General features: G+C 43.7%; 1 protein-coding gene across 3 annotated transcripts in view; it reads right to left on the bottom strand.

Annotated features, from left to right (window-relative positions):
* DMXL1 (Dmx like 1) overlaps positions 1-22,718 on the bottom strand; it is a 692,618-nt gene that overhangs the window by 204,424 nt on the left and 465,476 nt on the right. For all 3 annotated transcript variants that reach the window (XM_029570948.1, XM_029570967.1, XM_029570958.1), the window contains exons 24-25: positions 16,930-18,023; positions 7,258-7,449 (exon numbers count right to left, since the gene is read on the bottom strand). In XM_029570948.1, coding sequence (XP_029426808.1) covers positions 7,258-7,449; positions 16,930-18,023 — 1,286 coding nt within the window. The remainder of the gene's footprint in view (positions 1-7,257; positions 7,450-16,929; positions 18,024-22,718) is intronic.

Here is a 22,718-nt window from a genome sequence, read left to right on the forward strand (position 1 = left end):
TCTACCCCCCCTTTCTTTAACTTACCTCTTGCGCCTGTGTCGGCAGCCTGCCGGCATGCTATCCTCCGACAACGGCAAATGGCCGCTGTGCCGGAGGCCTCTATCCCTGCCCCTTTTTCGAAGCCATGGGACTTACACGTGTCCTGGGGCTTTGCGCGTCGCCAGGCCTTTATAAAATAGGCCCGGCACACGTAGGGCTTTGAAAATCTGCCCCTATATATCTAGGGCTTCCAGGGAAAATAACTGGCTTCAGATTATGCAGAATGCTGCTGCGTTGCAATTGACTAATAGTTCTTGAAGGGTACCTGCTGCACAGTTATTGTTACAACTACACTGGATGCCCATTTCATTACGGCATCAATTTAAATTTCTGGTGCTAACATTTAAGATCATGAAAGAGTGATGTCCTCCACATTTCAGTGGTAAATTGAAATGGTACTGTAGTGGTCGGGTTTCCCAGTCTTCTCAGAAATGCCAGTTGCAACTTTCTTCAGTATAAGCTTTTCGTCATTTGTGCTTACAAAATCAGGCCTTTAGAAAAGAAACCAATTTGTTGCAGTTTAGGAAATACCCGACGACTTGTTTGATGCTTTTGGCTGAATGGGCTGGTACTGTATATGGGGTAAGGCAATCATATCTTGGTTGATTTTATATATTTTTATGCAATTGTTATATTTCTGTTGTACACTGTTTTGGGTAATTTTATCTAGAAAGCAATTGATAAATGACAATAAATGAAATGAATCATGGAAAGTTCAGTGATAATTTTTCAAATTAACTTTAGGAGAGTGCCAGAGGATGACCCCACCTGTGTGGCTATTTGTCTGCTTGTCCACAGAGAAAGCAGAGTTGCTTACCTGTAACAGGTGTTCTCACAGGACAGCAGGATGTTAGTCCTCACATATGGGTGACATCATCTGATGGAGCCAATCACGGAATACTTTTGTCAAAGTTTCTAGAATTTTGACTGGCACCTATTGGGCATGCCCAGCATGGCAATAACCCTGCATCCAGCAGGGGTCTCCCTTCAGTCTTATGTATAGCAAAAAAAAAGAGCGTGTAAAAAATAACATAATAAATCGCAAGCGTACCCAACTCCGCAGGGTGTCGGGTGGGTTTCATGAGGACTAACATCTTGCTATCCTGTGAGAACACCTGTTACAGGTAAGCAACTCTGCTTTCTCACAGGACAAGCAGGATGGTAGTCCTCACATATGGGTGAATAACAAGCTGAGGATGCCCACGCATGTACCGAAAACACCCAAAGATTTGCAACAGGCACAACAATAGGAGTGATTCTTTGGTATATGGGCAGCCTGAATATCCCAACGGGTGTAGAAGGAAGTTGTATATTACGTTGAGAATAGATTGCGAAGAACAGACTGGTCAAAGATAGAATCTTGTGTACCAGCCTTATCTATGCAATAGTGTGCTGCAAAGGTATGAAGAGAACTCCAGGTTGCAGCTTTGCAGATATCAATGAGAGGTACAGAACGATGGTGTGCAACCGATGTTGCCATAGTCCTAATGGAGGGCACTTTAACTCTGTGCTGAAGCGGAAGGCCTGCTTGCTGATAGCAGAAGGAAATGCAGTCCGTCAACCAGGAGGACAGGGTCTGCTTTCCAGCCAGGGTTCCCAGCTTAAGCTTATCAAAGGAAACAAAGAGCTGGGTGGATTTCCTATGGCCTGCAGTGTATTCCAAATAAAAGGCAAGTGCACATTTACAGTCCAAGGAATGCAGAGCCCGCTCAGCAGGAAGTGAGTGGGGCTTTGGAAAGAAAATAGGCAGCACTATGGATTGATTTAAATGATTAGGATGAGTGCGAAGGACCACCTGATCATGAAGAAATTTTATGTAAGGAGAGCATGTAACCAGCGCCTGTAGCTCACTGATCCTGCGAGCAGACGTTAACGCCAGAAGGAAAAGGACGTTCCAAGTGATATGCCGCAACTCGCAGGAATGCAGATGCTCAAACGGAGGTTTCATGAGCTGCGCTAAAACCACATTGAGGCCCCAAGACGGGGCCGGTAGACGTAGAGGAGGCTTCGGGTGAAGCAAGCCCTTCATAAAATGCACCACCAGGGGCTGTGTCAAGATAGAGACATCCCCTGTACCCCTATGGAAGGCGGCCACCGCACTGACACGCACTCTGATGGAGGTGGTTTGTAAACCCGACTCCGAGAGATGCCAAAGGTAGTCTAAAAACTGATTCGTGGGGCAGGTAAAAGGATCTAACTCCTTTGAAGCACACCACAACGAAAATCTTTTCCATTTCAAATGATAAGACCTTCTAGTAGAAGGCTTTTGTGAAGCTACAAGGACCTAAGATACAGATTTCGAAAGATTGAGAGGCTGTAGGATCAACCTTTCAACATCCAAGCCGTCCGTGACAAGGCCTGAAGGTTGGGGTGGCGCAACTGGCCGTTCCTCTGAGATATGAGGGACGGGTCTGAGCCTAGAGGAATCTGTGGATGCAGTGAGAGACCCCGAAGGATGGGAAACCAAGCCTGACGTGGCCAGTAGGGGGCTATGAGAATCATTAGACCCCTATCCGCGCATAGCTTCATGAGAGTCTTGCTGATGAGAGGAAGTGGTGGGTAGGCATAAAGGAGGCCTTCCTTCCAGGACAGGGCGAACTAGTCCCGAGCTGGAACATGGTGACTGTGATGTAGAGATCAGAAGTTGTCCACCTTGCGATTCTGCAGAGACGCGAAGAGGTTGCTGGTCGGGTGCCCCCACTTCCGGAATAGACTGTCCGCAACTACAGGGTTGAGAGACCCACCCGCCAGGTAGGTCGCTCTGAGAAGCATGGTTTGAGATAGAGCAAAAGCCCAAATCTGTGCTACCTCCTGACAAAGGAGGTAGGATCCAGTTCCCCCTTGCTTGTTGATGTACCACATTGCTACCTGATTGTCCGTTTGGATCAGGATTGTTTTGTTGGACAAACAGTTCCGAAATGCAGAGAGAGCATATCTGATTGCGCGCAGCTCCAGACAGTTTATTTGATGTTGCGACTCCTCCGTTGACCAGGTTCCCTGAGACTGCAGGTTGTTGGCATGCTCTCCCCAACCCAAAGTGGAAGCATCGGTTGTCAAATCTATTTGAGGTTCTGGAGCTTGGAAGGGTAGACCTTGAAGGAGATGGGATTCCCGGATCCACCATGCCAGTGAGAGACGAAGTCGCCTGGTGATGTGGACAAGGTTGGACATTGGATGATGTGCCTGTGACCACTGGGACTTTAATGTCCACTGTGTTACTCGCATGGCTAAACGAGCCATGGGGGTAATATGAACCAAAGATGCCATATGCCCCAGCAAGACTAGTAGATGACGAGCCCATGTGGTTTGACGAGATCTTATGTCCCACGCCAATGATGCTAGTGTGTGAGCTCGGTTCCTGGGAAGAAAAGCTCTTGCTTGGATTGTATCAAGATCCGCTCCGATAAAGGAGAGGAACTGAGACGGGAGCAGATGGGATTTCTGATAATTGATTAGAAACCCCAATGGTAGTAGAAGCTGTACTGTAAGGTGAAGGGAGTGAAGAACTCCTGATGACTGAGCTGTCAGCAACCAGTCGTCCAGGTAAGGATAGACATGAGTGCCCAGTCTTAAGTATGCAGCTACTACTGCCAGGCACTTCGTGAAAACCCGAGGGTCTGACGCTAGGCCGAATGGAAGGACCCCGTACTGGAAATGTTGGTTCCCTACCAGGATGCGGAGGTATTTCCTGTGAGACGGAGTAATTGCAATGTGCATGTATGCATCTTTTAGGTCGAGAGAGCAAAGCCAATCCCCTTATTGAAGAAGTGGAAGCAAAGAGCCCAAGGTTACCATCCAAAATTTCTCTTTCCAAAGATGTTTGTTTAAGGCCCGTAGGTCTAATATCGGGCAAATTCCTCCAGTCTTTTTTGGGATTAAAATGTATTGGGAGTAGAATCCGTGTCCTCTTTGGGAAAGAGGAACCGGTTCTATGGCATTTGCTTGCAGCAGGGAGGATATCTCCTGTTGCAATTGATGACAGGTGTCGGAAGAGGGCCACCCCGGCAGAGGTGGAGTGTCCGACGGGATGGAGAGGAAATTTAGATGGTAGCCTTGAGCGATCACTGACTGCACCCACTGGTTGGTGGTGATGGTTAGCCACTTGGTGGAGAAGTGGCATAGGCGGCCGCCTACAGGTAGATTGGGCAACGGGGGATGGTCTTCACTCTGAAGGTGGAAGTTAAAATCCCGCTGCAGGAGCAGGTTGGGCAGGAGGTTGAGCTTTCTGAGCCTGAGGCTAGTGCGGTGCAGACTTCAGGAAGGGCTGGGACGGTCGAGCATGAGTCGCTGGTGGACAATACCTTCGGGTCCTGTATGCCATCCATTTAGTTTCATGTCTGAACGGCCGCTTGTAGGAAGCTGAAAGCTCCGCCTGGGCCGCTGAGAGCTGACGAAGTGTTTCACTATGGTCCTTCAGTTGGGCCACCATCTCCTGGATTTTTTCTCCAAACAGGTTATCTCCTGTGCATGGGAGGTCGGCCAAACGATCCTGTACTTCGGGTCGGAAATCGGAAGACTTCAGCCAAGCCCAATGGTGAGCGCTGATACCCGCCGCTGATAAGCGGGATGCCATGTCGAAGACATTGTATGCCGATCGGACCTCATGTTTTCCCACGTCGAATCCCTTCTTTATAATGGAATTCAGCTGGTCTTGAAGCTGTTCTGGAAGGGACTCTCCAAACTCCTGCAGCTGTTTAAACAGGTTACGGTTGTACTGTGTCATATATAACTGATATGACGCAATATGCGAGATAAGCATGGCCCCGTGAAACACCCTGCGGCCTAAAGCGTCGAGAAATTTCTGCTCCTTCCCAGGTGGCGCCGAGGAATGGGGCTTTGGACGCTTGGCCCTCTTTTGGGCGGACTCCACCACCACCTACTGATGAGCTAATTGCGTCTTCTGGAACCCCGGGGAAGGCTGGACTAGGTAAATAGCGTCCGTCTTAGGGTTCACTGGAGGAACCAATCCAGGATGCTCCCAGTTGCACTGCATCAAATCCTGCAGCACCTCATGAACTGGGACAGACATGATTTCCTTTGGGGGATCCAGGAATTGCAGCATTTCCAGCATTTTATGCCTGGAATCCTCTTCTGTCTGCAGTTGGAATGGAATAGTCTCCGCCATCTCCTTTATAAAATTAATAAAGGAGAGATCTTCTGGTGGAGACTTGCACCTTTCGTCTGGAGGAAACTGCTCCGACGGAACTTCTGTTGAGTCCTGGGAGTCTATTGAATCATCCGTCCAGGGTTGATCTCCGGCATCCCTCGGTGGTCCAAATGGAAAACTTGGAACTTCTCCAGCCAGAGGTCTAGGTCTTATAAGTATCGGTGCCAGCATCGATGGACCTGGTCTTGGCATCGAGAAATCGAGGTCCGGTATCGATACCGGATGCAAGGGCACTGATGACATCGGGGACTTCACCTGTAGCAGCACTCCCGACGGTCCCAGGACAAGCTCCGGAATAGATGTATCCTTTTCTCCCAATGAAAGTGGGATGGGTGTCGATGGACCATGGGTAACTGTGATTTTCTCGGTGCCCCCGGCAGGGCACCGATAAGCAAATCCAGTTTATCCAGGAGAGGCAGCAGCACCGGAGGCATTGGTGCCAGTTCCGGCACAGGCACTGGTGCTGGCATCGGTGGTCGCGGGAGGCCTTGGATAGCCTGGACCACCTCCTCTTGCACCATCTGGTGCAATTCCTCTCAGAGCGCTGGGGTGGTGAGCCCCAGGTCCGGAATGGGAGGCGCCACGGGCAATACCAGAGGGTCTACCGGTCCCGGTGGAGTCTCGGTAGCCCTTTCCACCGAAGGCGCATCCGGCATCGAGGGCACGGGATGCTCCTCGGGCCGGGTCTTCTTCAGTGGTTCAGTCTATGGCTCCACCGACACTGTGGAAGTGGAAGGCTCCGGTCTTCAATGCTTGCGTCTGTGCTTCTCTCGGTGCTCTGCTTTTCCCGACTCCGGCATCGATGACGTAGACGCCGAGGACAGACACCGATCGGGAGTCTTCAGCTTCGGGATCAATGTCGATGCTTCGCCGGGGATCGAGTCGATGGCGCCTGTGGAGACTGACGTTGAAATATCAGCGCCATTTTTTCTAAAAGTGCCTTACGGCCCTTCGGGGTCATTTGGGGACAATCGGTACATGTATCCACATCGTGCGACGGTCCGCGACATAAGACACAAACCAAATGATGGTCTGTGATTAACATAGTTCTCGGACAGTTCGGGCATCGATGAAAACCCGTCGCCATCGTGGCTGTCAAAAAATTTAGAGCGGTCGCGGTCGGTGCCAACAAGGCCCACAGAGGTCCCCGCCGGGAACAGACCGAAAAACGGGGTAAACTTACCGTACGACCCGGTGATCGACGGCGAAGAAAGGAGACCCCTAGAGGGTATAAACGTTTGCAAGTTTTAAAGAAAATTTCCTGAGGAAAAATTCCAATCAGGAGCTGCGTGGAAAAAAAAGAGACTGAAGGGAGACCCCTGCTGGATGCAGGGTTATAGCCATGCTGGGCATGCCCAGTAGGTGCCAAAGTTCTAGAAACTTTGACAAAAGTATTCCGTGATTGGCTCCATCAGATGATGTCAGCCATATATGAGGACTACCATCCTGCTTGTCCTGGGAGAATGATTGTTTTTTTAGTCAAACTCTGTATGTTACCTGATATTTCTCAAATAACACAAAGGAGAAAATGGCTCCTGTCCTTATAACAGGAAGTATAGTTTCTGGGTATAAGTTTTGTTTTAAGATTCCCCTGTAAATGTGTGATCAACTATTAAGGGCTTTGTATTTTGTGATCCACAGCAATTGGTGGGTTTCTTCAGGGATAAGGCAGGTAGAACTTTGTCCTCTGCCCCTGATTCTTCTGGGGCTCCCTTAATATTTTCAGGGGATTTGGATGTACATTAACTGTTTTTGGTTAGCCTATGGGCATTATGAGATATGATGTATAATTTTTGTTTTACTTTTTTTTTTCTTTGTTGGGACCTTTTCCCTTGTGTTAATGTGAATTAGACATTATCAGCTGTTGTCTTCAGCCGTGATTGATTTCATAACTAATTTTAGTTTCTTATATTTTAAGGCTTTGGTTTGTACAATTTCTACATGCATAATAAAAGGAATCACCTACAACTTGGTCAATCTTTATAAGTAGCATGTAAATGGACTAACACAGAAACTACACTTTCATTACAAAAATAAGAAAAATGTGTACCTTGTTGTTCTGCATTTCTGGACAAGGAGGTGAATCCAAGTTAATTATGGTATCTAATATATCATGCGTCAAATTGCTGAGATGCAATAAAGGATTGGCTACCACCGTTTTGGCACTGGCAGTACAGGCAAAAAGGAGCGGTACAGATGTTTGCTCTGGCTGAAGACTAGGAAGTGTTCGTACTGAATTCTCCTAAAGGAATGAAAGTAAAGAAGGCATTATTTTGTACATTAGTAACACTCTATAAATGAAAATCATTCAAAGTCATCACCCAAAGCTTCTTAGAAGGGAGTGAAAGTGGTATATACATTTAAAATATGTAAATACTTTACAGTTACAGGCCGATAAGCGGTAGGAAGAGGTGCGTTAGTGCCGGGCACACCCACGTTTGCCGCACACACAGTTCAGATCACCTACCGCTCGATACTGTATTTAAATAGCATGCAAATGCAAGCCGCGTCCAAGAAGCGTCCGTGAAGCGTTAGGCCCACGCAATCCATTGTACTGTATAGAGCGCTATACAGCGCCTATACAGTATCCTGGGTGCGCTGGTACCTGTCATTTCAAACGTCATTTCAAATGACGTTTGAAATGACAGGTACCAGGAAGTGGATGGTTCTCCTACGCTCGGGCATCGGGGATTGCGAGTCCTCTCTCCCCCCCTCCCGAAGCAAGGCGTAGGGTGAAAATTAAAACAAAAGTGAATAAAGTGAAATAAAAGTAAACTTACTGCATGTGAATTTTCTGTGAACAGTCCTCTCTCTCCTCCTCCCGTGGCACGCACCGCGGCTCCCCTGCCTCCCGGGGGCAGCTGGCGGCGAAAGCGGCTTCCAGCAGCCCCCGCCGGCGAAGGTGAATGAATGTGCGCCTGTGTACACCTGTGCGTGCAATTTGGGCGCTCAAGGCGTGACGTCACGACGTTTGGCGTCACGTCGTGTGACATCGGCGTTCGCTAATGCACTGTCTTGAGCACCCAAATTGCATTCATTCACCTTCGCCGGCGGGGGCTGCTGGAAGCCGCTTTGGCTCTCCTGCCCCCGCCGGCGAAGGTGAATGAATGCACGCCTGTGCGTGCAATTTGGGCGCTCAAGGCAGTGCATTAGCGAACGCCGACGTCACACGCCGTGACGTCAAACGTCGTGACGTCATGCTTTGAGCGCCCAAATTGCACGCACAGGCGTACACAGGCGTGCATTCATTCACCGCCGGTGGGGGCTGCTGGAAACCGCTTTCGCCACCAGCTCCCTCCGCCTAGATGAATGCACGCCCGCCGGCGAAGGTGAGTGAATGAATGCATGCCCGCCGGCTCCCGCCTGGATGAATGCACGCCCGCCGGCGCGTACGGGAGTGCATTCATTCACTCACCTTCGCTGGCGGGCGTCTATTCATCCACCTTCGCCGGTGGGGGCTGCTGGAAGCCGCTTTCGCCGCCGGCTGCCCCCGGGAGGCAGGGGAGCCGCAGTGCGCGCCTCGGGAGGAGGGGAGAGAGGACTGTTGAAAAAAAATTCACATGCAGTAAGTTTACTTTTATTACACTTTATTTACTTTTGTTTTAATGACATGTCGAGCCGATTTTCGCCCTGCACCTTGCTTCGGGAGGGGGGGATTTTGACCGGAGCCCGCCTATTGCTGTCACACCACACTAACGCCAGGGTAAGGGTCCCAGGGGGTGAGGGGGTCATTTGCCCATGAAATTTCATCTCTCTGACCTGACGCTCCACACTAACGCAGGGGTAAGGGTAGGCGGTAAGTTAGCAGGTTAAACACGCGGCAAAACTGCAGGTTAAAAAGGCGATAGTCGGGGCGCACATTACTGTATGGGAGGGAATAGCTAATCGGAGCGTTTACATCTCATATACATGCTGCGGACAGAAAGGGTTACCGGTTGATTTAAAGAAGCGGTAAGGATGAGTTAAAAGGGATAGTGAATTGCGGGTTGGACTTACGCGGCCAAATTGTGAGTTAGAAGTGAGTTAGAAGCAGGGTAACCGTGGCCACGCTTTACTGAATCGGCCTGTAAGGCAGAACTACTAAAGAATATATTCATGTGCTATATATATATATATATATATACTAGCCGTTAAGCCCGTAACTCCCTCCCCCTCATTCTCCCTCTCCCCTCTATTCTCCCTCCCTCTCCCCTTCCCCCTCCCCCTCTCCTCCCCTTACTCTCTCCCCCTCTCTCATTCTCCTCCCCTTTCAGCTCATCCACAACCGATAACGGGGGCTGTCCCTCCCTCGTGCGCGCCGCCGCTACTGCTCCTCCCACTCCTGCTCGTCGTCGTCGCCGCTGCTCCTAGCGACCCAGCGCCATTTTTTTTTTCGGGCACTCTGGCCGACGTGCTCTACCGCGCATTTGCGGCACGTCGGTCAGGGCTCCCTTATCTAGTAGATATATGTGATGTCTGAGGAGGTGCATCATGCTTTCCTGTTTTGTTTGCAAGAAGTTTCAGTAAATGTTCATGTAGTTTCAAGTGGTAAACATGCTCTAATCCCATTAGTGTAACAACTAGCTATGCTTAACTTTGAAGAAAGGGTAATTTATTTATTAGGGGAAGGGTTATTTGTGAAGATGGCATTCTAATAGTCACACAGCCAATCCACCTTCCTTTTATAGGTGATATTTGCATTGCCTTATTTTCAAAAAGTAACCAAGAATAGTTTGATTCCGCTGGTTCTAAATCTAACTTAATAGCATGTGAATTGGTTAGTTCTTGAACTTGGAAGACCCAAATGGGAGTCAAATGAGTGCCATCTCAAGAGAACAATAAAATGTGTGTGCATGTACATGCACACACAGGAGGACAGCATTAAAAAAAAAAATTGCCTCTGCTCTGTTTTACTAATATCTCCTAACTTGGTAATTAAGTTTATTGGTTAATAGGTTTGTCATCAGAAGATAGATCTGAGAGGAGACAGGCTCCCCCACCAGGACTCTCTCAGGAGGGCCTTTTTGTTATGGCTGAGCTGTACAAGGATGACAAAACACTAAACACATTATTGGAGCATTAGGCCGAGCTGGGGTAAAAAACTGAGGAAGCAGCACACAAAGTTTGGATGAATGGAATCTAATTGGAGCCAGGCGGAGGTCAAATCCTGGAAGGAAGAAAGTCTGGAGATTCAAGTTGAGTCTGTGTAATATCAGAAAGAAAAGGGAAAAAAACAGGTAGTTTAGATAGACTTTGCAGTAATTTTCTGCCTCATTCTGTTTTTCTATTTTGTTTCTATGATATAAGCAGAAGAAGAAATCTAACTAGATTTCATAGGAAGTATGTCAACCAGTAAAGATTAACAATGATTTGGATTATTTCATTTCTAAATGCCATTCCTGAATTTTAAGTTATTTCGTAGGACCTATGACCAAATGGATAAAAAGTTTTGAATACCAAAAATAAAGTTATGAAAATGCTATCAATTATGTACATTTTGGATACCTGTAAAGTAGAAATCAATGATGAAGCTAATGCATGCTGCATCAACACTAATATCATGAGGCACTTGCACTAGTAGAGATTTGAATACACTTGGGAACCGATGTAAAGTGCGGAAAAATCTGTGCTCAGTATTTAGTGCTGACTTTTTAACTACTGGGCTAAAAAAAAGTTTTAACTCTCATGTAGTGAGATGATATGCATTGCACCCGGTAGTTAAAAAGAAAAAAAAATCAGCCAGAAACACCCAAATCAAATCAGATTCTCTGGAAAATCAGTAAAATCATCACAATTTAAGATCTCTGAACTTTCCCATATGTCCAATATCTCCCCTTTGGAGATGTGGAAAAAATATTCTCTGAAAATCTTAAAGATGCCTAAATCAAGTCAATTCTCCTAATAGGATTTTTATCTACCCTGGAAAAAGCGTAGTGGACAAGAGGGGCTAATACAGATCATCAGACTCAATCTTACTCAATATCTGGATCAATCATTGAAAGAAGGGTTAGATTGACCCTCCTGGTGTCAAGAGTGGAATCCAAATCATAAATGGTCAGACAGATGATGAAATGCTAAGAGACAACAGGGAAGCTAACCAATATGGCAGTGCAGTAATAATGGGAGATTTCAATTACCAAAAAATCCCAGCGTGCAAGAAACAGGTAACCAAGTCCATCAACAAGCTTATAGTCAATTTTTTATTGAGATAATATTTTTAAACAATCATTCCTGGCAACTCCATAAATCTTCAAACATGCAAGTAAACAGTCCCCCGACACGGTCCGTGTTTCGCGGTAGCTGCATCGGGAGGGACCCACGGTTAATGTTATCTATGGTATAAAGAACAATAAATGATGGACCAAAAAATTGACTATAAAGCTTGTTGATGGACTTGGTTACCTGTTTCTTGCACGCTGGGATTTTGTGATTTGATTGATGTGCAAGACGCCTCTGCTTCAGATTTCAATTACCCCAATATTGACTGGGTAAAATGTAACATCAGGACATGCTAGAGACAAAGTTCCTGGATTTAATAAATGACAGCTTCATGGAGCAATTGGTTCAGTGGTGGGGCCACTTAGCAATAGTGATCATAACCTGATCAAATTTAAACTAATAACTGGAAGGGGACAATAAGTAAATCTATAGCTCTAACACTACATTTTCACATGGGAAACTTTGATAAAATGAGGAAAATAGAAAAAAAATGAAATGTGCAACTGCAAAGGTTAAAAGTGTTCAGCAGGCATGGACATTGTTTAAAAATATAATCCTAGACATGCAGTCCAGATGTATTCTACACATTAAGAAAGGTAGAAGGAAGGCAAAACAATTAGTGGCATGGTTAAAAGGTGAGGTGAAAGAGGCTATTTTAGCCAAAAAAATACCATCCTTCACAAATTGGAAGGATCCATCTGAAGAAAATAGGAAAAAGCATAAGCATTGTTAAGATAAGTGTAAAACATTGATAAGACAGGCGAAGAAAGAATTTGAAATGAAGTTGGCCGTAGAAGCAAAAACTCATAAAAACTTTTAAAAATATATCCGAAGCAAGAAACCTATGAGGGAGTTGGCTGGACCTTTAGATGACCGAGGGGTTAAAGGGGCTCTTAGGGATGATAAGGCCATTGCAGAAAGACTAAATTAATTCTTTACTTCTGTGTTTACTAATGAGAATGTTGGGTAGATACCAGTTCCGGAGATGGTTTTCAAGGATAATGAGTCAGATGAATTGAACCAAATCACTGTGAACCTGGAAGATGTAGTAGGTCAGACTGACACACTAAAGAGTAGCAAATCACCTGGACCAGATGGTATGCACCCTAGGGTTCTGAAGGAATTAAAAAATGAAATTTCAGATATATTAGTTAATATTTGTAAGCTATCATTAAAATCCATTGTACCTGAAGACTGGAGGGTAGCCAATGCAACCCCGATATTTAAAAAGGACTCCAGGGGCAATCTGGGAAACTATAGGCCAGTAAGCTTGACTTCGGTGCTGGGAAAAATAGTGGATACTATTCTAAAGATCAAAATCGTAGCACATATAGAAAGACATGATTTAATGGAACACAGTCAACATGAACTTAGCTAAGGGAGGTCTTGCCTCACAAACCTGCTTCATTTTTTTTGAAGGGGTTAATAAACATGTGGATAAAGGTGAACCGGTAGATGTAGTGTATTTGGATTTTCAGAAGGCGTTTGACAAAGTCCCTCATGAGAGGCTTCTAAGAAAACTAAAAAGTCATGGGATAGGAGGTGAAGTCCTTTCATGGATTACAAACTGGTTAAAGGACAGGAAACACAGAGTAGGATTAAATGGTCAATTTTCTCAGTGGAAAAGGGTAAACAGTGGAGTGCCTCAGGGATCTGAACGTGGACCGTTGCTTTTCAATATATTTATAAATGATCTGGAAAGGAATATGACGAGTGAGGTTATCAAATTTGCAGATGATACAAAATTATTCAGAGTAGTTAAATCACAAGCGGATTGTGATACATTGCAGGGAGGACCTTGCAAGACTGGAATATTGGGCATACAAATGGCAGATGAAATTTAATGTGGACAAGTGCAAGGTGTTGTGTTGTGTATAGGGAAAAAATAACCCTTGCTGTAGTTACACGATGTTAGGTTCCATATTAGGAGTTACCTCCCAGGAAAAAGATCTAGGTATCATAGTGGATAATACTTTTGAAATCGGATCACTGTGCTGCAGCAGTCAAAAAAGAAAACAATGTTAGGAATTATTAGGAAGGGAATGGTTAATAAAACGGAAAATGTCATAATGCCTCTATATCGCTCTATGGTGAAACTGCACCTTGAATACTGTGTACAATTCTGGTCGCCGCATCTCAAAAAAGATATAGTTGCGATGGAGAAGCTACAGAGAAGGGCAACCAAAATGATAAAGGGGATAGAACAGCTCCCATATGAGGAAAGGCTGAAGAGGTTAGGGCTGTTCAGCTTGGAGAAGAGACAACTGAGGGGGGATATGATTGAGGTCTTTAAAATCATGAGAGGTCTTGAACAAGGTGTTTGGGTAATTGCCAGGTTCTTGTGGCCTGGTTTGGCCTCTGTTGGAAACAGGATGCTGGGCTTGATGGACCCTTGGTCTGACCCAGCATGGCAATTTCTTATGTTCTTAAGTAGATGTGAATCGGTTATTTACACTTTCAGATAATAGAAGGACTAGGGAGCATTCCATGAAGTTAGCAAGTAGCTCATTTAAGACTAATTGGAGAAAATTCTTTCACTCAACGCACAATTAAGCTCTGGAATTTGTTGCCAGAGGATGTGGTTAGTGCAGTTAGTGTAGCTGGGTTTAAAAAAGGTTTGGATAAGTTCTTGGAGGAGAAATCCATTAACCACTATTAATCAAGTTGACTTAGGGAATGGCCTGTGCTATTAATTGCATCAGTAGCATGGGATCTTCTTAGTGTTTGGGTAATTGCCAGGTTCTTGTGGCCTGGTTTGGCCTCTATTAGAAACAGGATGCTGGGCTTAATGGACCCTTGGTCTAACCCAGCATGGCAATTTCTTATGTTCTTAAAAAGGCATAGGTGTTTCTAGAGGGCAAGAGTAGGCAACTCCTGTTCTATAGTGCCACAAATAGATCTCGTTTTTAGAATACCCACAATGAATATGCAAGAGATACATTTGCATGTATTGTCTGCATCGTATGCAACTATATCTCATGCATATTCATTGTGGCTGTCCTGCAAACCAGATCTGTTCATGGCATTCCAGGACCAGAGTTGCCCTGCTGTAGGGCAAGCCACACTATGAGGAGACAGATTCTTGAAATATGCCAAGAGCATTTTGTTTTTTCAACATTACCCTTATAAATGCCTGATTAAATGAGCTATTGAAAGATATATATTTGCTGACCCAAAACGTCTTTGAATTTTTTTGAATGGGAAGAGTGCAAATCAAATTGAGGTAAATATTTAGTTCAGGTATTTGTGCTGATCCTTACTTCTAATTGGTAAGCAACTAATGTTTCAGTATTTAATAAAGCCTATACACTTAAGTAATGTTTCATTTTATTTGCTTTGAAATGTCTCCTAGATTCCTCTTCCTCTACTGTATTAATAGGGATGTATAGGAGGGTTGGAATCTATTATAGGGTTTATTTTTACTGCGTTTCTAACATTTATTTCTAATTCAAGATTTTCATGATGTATTTTTTAGTATAATCTAATAAATGTTTTAAAATAATCAGGGCTAAAATAAAGTTGTTCAGTAAAACAGTAATAAAGTAAAAAAGTAAACTATAAAACAGTTAACTTTTCCTTTTACTCCGGTTTTAACTTCAGTAGTTAAAGATGGACATTTTAACATCTCTCTAACCAGTGAATTACAAAAAAACCCCAAACAACTTCTCTGGTTCATAATTCCCAGAGTGCTTCACTCATTCTAGCTTTCCTATCCCCCCAATGTATCCTCCCACTAAGCCTACCCACTCAGAGAGCCCCCAACCCACCCCACTAAGCCCCTCAATCTACCACCACAGTCCATCCACTGATGCACCCCACTCAAGCCACCCCTCACTCACTCCACTAATGGAAACCAGCTAAATCTTCACCCATTAACGCATCTTTACTGAGACCCTTAATCCACCCTACTAAATGTCCTTCACCCACTAATGCCCTCCAAAACACTAACGCACCACAATGAACCCCCAAAATCCATTAACGTACCCAAATGACTCTCTCAACTTGATCACTGCACCACCCTAAATCAATTATGTACCCCAAACTCACCTCTTCAGCCTCCCGACATCCCCCAACCCAGTAACCCACTTCTTCTACTCAGTCTCCAATAAGTTTCTCCACAGCCCATTCTTCCTTTTCAAGGACATTTAAAAAAAAAGTGTCCCTGGTTTAGCTGAGACCATTGAACTTGGCACTCTGGTGAGTTCAATGACCATAGTGGGTATGAGCTGTAGCTGGGTTCCATTAATTTATTTAAACTGCTGTGCATAAAGAACTGTAAATATGCACAGCAGCTGAAATAAACATTGCTATTGTTCAATTAATAAAAACCTTTGATCAATTAACTATTGCTGCTGTGTTTACTCAACAGTCTAGTCTAGACTAACCCTGGCCCCAATGTAATAAAGCATGCTAGGCTGTGAGCACATGTTAGCATGTGAAACTATTTCCAATATAGCAAGCAGTTATGAGCACAACATTTATATGCACAAATACAAGTAAAAATGTGTGCAAAGCTTAGCAATCCTCTATTCAAATCCCAAGTTCATCAGGGCATTGGCTATTATTTCCTAATTCAGACTCATTTTCTTAGTTCTGGAAATTTAACTCCTGGTCAGAGGAGGAGTAAAGTTTCTGGGGCTAGTGTTAGTCTATGGGGCTGAACCTGGACTTCGTGGTGTCAGTGTCCAGTATGCATAAACGATTTCTGCGGGTTTTGTGCACATAACTTTTGAGCACAAATTTTATGTTCTTGAATCATGTTTTATGCTCACAGCATCCTGTGTATATAAAACATGATTTGTGTGCATATAATTGTGTTTTATAAGCATAAATCATGGTTTGTGTGCATTAATGTGATTTATGCATGCTATTAATTTTGCATACACATTTTTATGTTTTGTTTTTTTTTTAAACTCCTAGTCCATTTGCATACTATTAATTTTTAAAATCAAACTCATTAAGAAAATGTGCACTGAAATATAGTACATTTTGTTTACTCCTGTCTTATTACATCAGGCCCCACAATTGTGGCTCATGGAATTTACTCAAACTACTTTTTTTTTTTTTTTTTTAAACTCTACCCTCTGACCAAACTGCTGCTACTGAAGTTTGTTTTTAAATGGCTGTGTCAGAATAAGAAGTGGAAGGTGGATGGCTAGATTGGGTTTATGGGAGTTAAAGCAAGGTACAGCTCTGTTGGTCTTTCAAAATACCTCTCAGACCAGGACCCATCCCAGAATTGCCCCCACCTTCCAATCTAAAATCATCCACTTCCCAGCAGGAGGAGGTATCCCTACCTCTTCCCAGCCCTAGCAGAATATTTCTACAGCTGCCAATAGAGGAGTTAGCCTAGGAAATGTCAAAGAAGGGACCAATCCCCATTCAGAACTAGAAGACCAATCCTCATTCAGAATCAGATAAATAAATGATTAAGTGTGGAAAAAATGTGTAAACAAGTCATTTACTAAAAACATGCAGTTTACGAATATCTAGTATGTCTTTCAAAGGGAACAAAATGAAATACCTGCTGAGATTCTTGCAGAAGCAAAATCAATTCCATCCTTACAGAGGCTAGACCACCACCGTGAGATCCATGGAGTATACAGTAACTCAGAAACATTCTCAAAAGTGACTGAAATTTCAAGAGCCATTGTCGTCTTCTCTGAAAATTCTCTAGCTGTTGCTTCAACCTTTTTTGATCAAATGAATCCTCTTCTACACTGTCACTTAACATTATTTCATCCACAACTCCATTAATTCCAGATTTCAGGTCCTCTGTAGTAACATTATAGGCACAGGTTTTCTGAAGTGCTACAACCTCTCTTTCCAGCCAATGGTAGAGCTGGTACCTGAGCTTCCCACCATCTACCTCATAACCAGAGGATAAAGTACGAAGTTCAACTGTAAGAATCTTTAAACATGCCCTGAATTTTAACTGTGCTGCTAGGATATCTTCTGAAGGATTTATAATGTCGCTTTCATCAATTGTGCTACAAGCATCAGTGCAATTGGAGTTAGTTTCCCCCAAGCTTTCATCCATAGTCTTCTGCAAAGTTTTTAAGTCTTTCATTGACAAACCAGATTCCTCTAGCTCATCATCATTATTGTCCCATTTCAATTCCAAAGGATCATCTTGAAATGCCATAGAAGGCTGGCTCCAGTCAAAAGAAAGAGCAGAGTTTAAGTGTTTGTCTGATGGCCATAAAGAAGATGAAACCATCCCATTTATTACATTAGTCGACCAATCAAAATCTGATGCTTTCTCTTCCTTGGACTCCATCTTCATTGAAGAAACAAATGAAAAATCTTCACTATCTGCCAGACTAGAACTTTTAAACAAATGCTTTGACTTCTTAACCACTTTAGGCATCTTTGATAAAACTTCAAGGGCTAACATAGGGCAGCCAGTTTTTAAGTGAGCATATGCAGTAGTGAAAAACAATCTTCTTTCTCCTAAATTTATTTTGTCAGCTAGTCCATTTTCAATTGTTAAACAAACTTGGGTAGAAGATGCATTAGATGATCCAAAATGACGTCTTAATAAGAGAGGATGGGTTCTCAAATAATTGTAAAAATTAAACACTGATGGATTGCAAGATGATGAAATGGCATCTTCATCTGAAACAAAATCAAATCATGAGTTAAGCATATAAAAGGGAATCAAAATCTGACCAAAGTTTTAACATTCTTTGTCAGGCAGAACAGCACATTCAAATCATCCATGTTAAGCCAATTGAGGTCTATCCGGGAATGGCACTATTTTTTTTTTTAAAAAGTCTCACTGCATGAGCTGTGTTAGATATTGTGTAAACCACTATCAATGCTCCCAGCAGATCCGTTGTTTTACATGAAACAGTTAACTGTTCACAGTGAAACCTTTTGCTTTCTACATCTGCACTATAGCACTGATTTCTCTTTGGTGTGCAGTTTACAGTCTTAGCACACAAATATAACAAAAAACAAAGCTACTGGATCAACCCCAGAGCTTGGTGGCAGATCCAAGCACTGTGGTGCAGCAGGCTACAAGAATTCATATTTTTGTTCAGTGTAGCCACTGAGACTTACAAATATCCTACATGTAATACCCTTGAGGGAGGTGTGCAGGGAAGACAAAATCTATAAAGGCATTTAGGGCATTCTGTGATTTTTCTCTGTACCAAGACTGTAAGCAGTACTTTGAAGTTTGAGTAGGCAAGTGCAGCAATATTAATAATATAGAGAATTCAAACAGAAGTAATGGAAAGATAGTAGGGAACAACCAAGATAAAACAAAGAAAAGTAAAATCAGAGAATTTAAAAACAGTAGGAAACCCTAAGTAGGAAACAAACTTAGCATAAAGTAGGCAGCAGCAGCAGCTCAAGGAAAAGAAAGATAAAGTGACAATCCTAACACTAAATTTTCTTCACTCAAATATAAGAACTTCAAAGTACCAATAGTATGACATAATATACAACAGGATGTTTAAAATACTTTATAAGCCTGGGGAGAAACAAATCAGAAGACAAAAGTTAATCACTGACACTAAAAAATGTGTACATTCCTATGGCTGCAACTCTGGAGTGAGTTATTCCATTTATAAAAGTTATTTTATAAAAAAAAATTAAAAACATTTTAATTAAAATATGAAATGACAGAAAATTGCAAAGCTCATCTACGTTAAAAACATACTGAGGATAGTTTGATGGAAGTTTTCAAATGGAACAAACTTCACTAAACCTTACAGGTAAGGGTTGTACAGGAATGTCTTCCCTCAATATACAGTATAAAATGGAGAAATATTTCTTACCTGTTCATTTTCTTTCCATGAATCCTGCTACACTAGTCCAGTGAGTCCTCACAGGTGGGTTATGTCCACCTACCAGCACATGGCTGTCTCTGGGACATCATTGCCACTATATACAGGTGATGCAGCACAGAGAAAATCCAGTATAATCCTGTCAAAGCACTTAGAAACAAACTATCCCCTAGATTCATCAAAATGCGTTAGTAACTCATGGATAACGCCCGCGATAAGAAAAAGGGGTGTTTAACGAAATTTTATAATTACCACACCATGAGATAACACACCGCTTCACCAACGGTAGTATCGCGCAATGAGAGAGAAACTATCTACAAGGCCTTCATATTTGTCAAGAATTTATATCTCAATAGGAGGGCCATCTAATAGCTCGAGGTGAGGTGTTGATGGTGGTTTAGGGACCAGTTTCATACGCTGGTACTCTATAACAGGTTACCATCAAGCTAGGGCAAGATAACATAGTAGAAAATTTCATCTATGAGAGACTTTCCTCACTCCAAATAATGTCAAATCTTCACCAAGGTGTACACCCTACCTGAGAAACTGGCCCCTAAACCTAAACCACCACCACCAACTCACCTCGAGCTAGTAGATGGCTCTCCTATTGAGATATAAATAGCTGCACACTGTGACGGCCTCACCAGAGTCTCTATCTATTCCACTCCTTCTCCCCTCTCAAGCCCAGAAATGGCAAAAATGCAATACTAAAAATTTATCGCAAATGGAGAAATTACTTACCTGATAATTTAGTTTTCCTTAGTGTAGACACATGGACTCAGGACCAATGGGTATTGTGCTCTCCTGATAGCAGATGGGAGACGGAGTCAGATTTCAAAGCTGACGTCACTCCACATATACCGTGCAGGTAGCTTAGCTCTTCAGTATTCTCCTCAAAAAGCTATTTATTTATTTATTTCTTTTGTATACCGACATTCGATCGAGATATCACATCGGTTTCCAGGTAACAGGTTGAATAGGGCGGGGTCTGCCCTATTTTACATTTAACAAGATAACAATTAAACTATTGAAACAAAAAACATTGTAATATATGAATACATAGGGGAGTGAGTATAAATTTGTAGCATATATCCTATATACAATATATACAGTATGACTAGGTTACGATTAGGTCTGGTGTCAGACCTATTGTGGATATATGTGTGTCTTGATAACTTGATTAACTTGGTTAACTAGGAACTAGGACTGGTTCAACTGAGTTCCAAAACTGGAGACCGCCAGTGCACTCAACCAATTAACGCTGACACCCAGCAAACTGTGGGTGTCCTAAACTAGAGGAAATACATGGCTTACCCATACTTGTTTTAGTCTCGAGATTTGTTACCCAAGGTTCTTGAATTGTGGGGCAGCCGTGGGTGGGATGCTGAGACAATCTGTCTACACTAAGGAAAACAAAATTATCAGGTAAGTAATTTCTCCATTTACTAGTGTGTAGCCAGATGGACTCAGGAACAATGGGATGTACAAAAGCTACTCCCGGTGAGGGAGAGAGGCTGCCCGTGGCTCACTTAGTACTGCTCTTGCAAAGGCTGTGTCCTCCCGTGCCTGGACATCCAGGTGGTAGAACCTGGAGAAGGTGTGTATGGAGGACCATGTCGCCGTTCGACAAATCTCAGCAGGCAACAGCAGCTTGGTTTCCGCCCAGGATACTGTCTGGGCCCTCGTCAAATGAGCTTTAACTGATAGAGACAAGGGCTTCCTGCCTCTATGTAAGCTGCCTTGATTACTTCTTTGATCCAGCATGCTATGGTGGCCCACGAGGCCGCTTCCCCTTGTTTCTTCCCACTGTGAAGGACGAATAGGTGATCCGTCTTTCGTACAGGTTCCGATCTTTCCAGGTATCGGACTAGGAGTCTGCAGACATTTAGATGGCGAAAGAGGCGCGAGTCTTCAGAGTCCTTATGTTCATCTGGAGTTGGTAGGGATATGGTTTGGTTCAGGTGAAACTGAGAAACCACTTTCGGTAGAAAGGAGGGGACAGTGCGCAGCTGTATGGCTCCAGGTGTAAACCTAAGGAACAGTTCCCAACAGGATAGTGCTTGAAGTTCAGAGATGCGACGAGTTGAACATATTGCCACCAAAAAGGCTGTTTTCAAGGTCAGGAGCTGTAGTGACAGGCTGCATAGGAGAGGAGAGGATCACCTTGCTGGTGGCTGAAAGGAATCAGTAAGTTTTTGCTTGGGACATTGACATTGACTTTTTTAAAAGTATTGGGGCAAAGTTAACTATTTGGGAATATTATTTAGTGTGTTTGTGCCTTTAATAGTCAGGCAGTGAATAAACAAGTTAGACTGTTTGCATTTTTAAATAGTCAGTCAATAAGGTAGCAGTAGGTAGGCAGTGAATACACAAGTTAGACTGTTTGTATTTTTAGTCAGTCAATAAGGTAGCAGTAGGTAGTGTGTTTATTTTTTAAAAGTCTGCCTGACTATTAAAGTGTCCTCCAGACTTTTAAAGAGCTAAGTGTTTTCTTTAATAATAACTGAGTGCATTGTATTGAAAAACAAAAAACAAAAAACCCACAAAAAAGTAGCCAGAAGCTAGAAATAAGCTAGGAGCAGTATATACCAAAGTAAAAAAGTTGAATAGTTCCAGCTCAGTTACTCACCTTGGAAAGGTGTTGAGGTAGTGTGATTAGGTTTGAATAGGAAACAACATTTGTTAATCAAGGGAGCTGTGAGTCACTCAGGCTGACTAACTAAAGTTAGACTGTTTGTAATTCCCAACCCTCCCACCCCTCGCCCACCCACCCCAAGCTCATCCCTTAATTTATAGGCAGGTGCCACTTGCACAAAAAAAACCAAAACCCATCAACTAAAACTTTATTGAGAATTCGATCAGACCCCAGTAGGCCACTACCAGACATATAGTGAATTCACTAATACATTTAAAGGAACTTAGACACATTCCTACTCCCATAGCAACCTAAAACTTAACTAGGAACTGATCAAAATTGAGATGAAGGCAGCAGTCCAGCAGCAAGAGGGGGGCTTCCCAGTCTTTTGCATCGAGTGTCACATGTATGATTTTTTACCCACCGGTGAGAAGTTGTACATGTGCATGCGATGCAAAGAGCTCCTGGCTCTCAGAGAACGAGTCCGATCTCTGGAGGCTAGAGTGGCAGACCTGGAGGAGCTGAGGGAGACAGAGAGGTATATAGATGAGACCTTCAGGGACATAGTAGTCCAGTCCCAACTTCAGACTGGCAGCCCTGGTGCTGCCTTGGAGGAGGAAGGTCTCATAATGGGAGAGCACCAACCAGGTGTAGCAGGAAAGGATCCTGTAGCAAGGACCTGCTCTCTAGGTGATGCATTGTCCTTTCGCACTGAGGATATCTCCCCAAGGCCTACTGCCCAGGAGGGAAGGGTTAGGTCGGCCGTCATAGTTGGTGATTCGATTATTAGGAATGTAGATAGCTGGGTGGCGGGTGGGCGTGAGGATCGCCTGGTAACATGCCTACCTGGTGGGAAGGTGGCGGACCTCACGCGTCACCTAG

This window comes from Rhinatrema bivittatum, chromosome 1 (genome assembly GCF_901001135.1).
Source record: "Rhinatrema bivittatum chromosome 1, aRhiBiv1.1, whole genome shotgun sequence".
NCBI classification, from domain to species: domain Eukaryota; kingdom Metazoa; phylum Chordata; class Amphibia; order Gymnophiona; family Rhinatrematidae; genus Rhinatrema; species Rhinatrema bivittatum.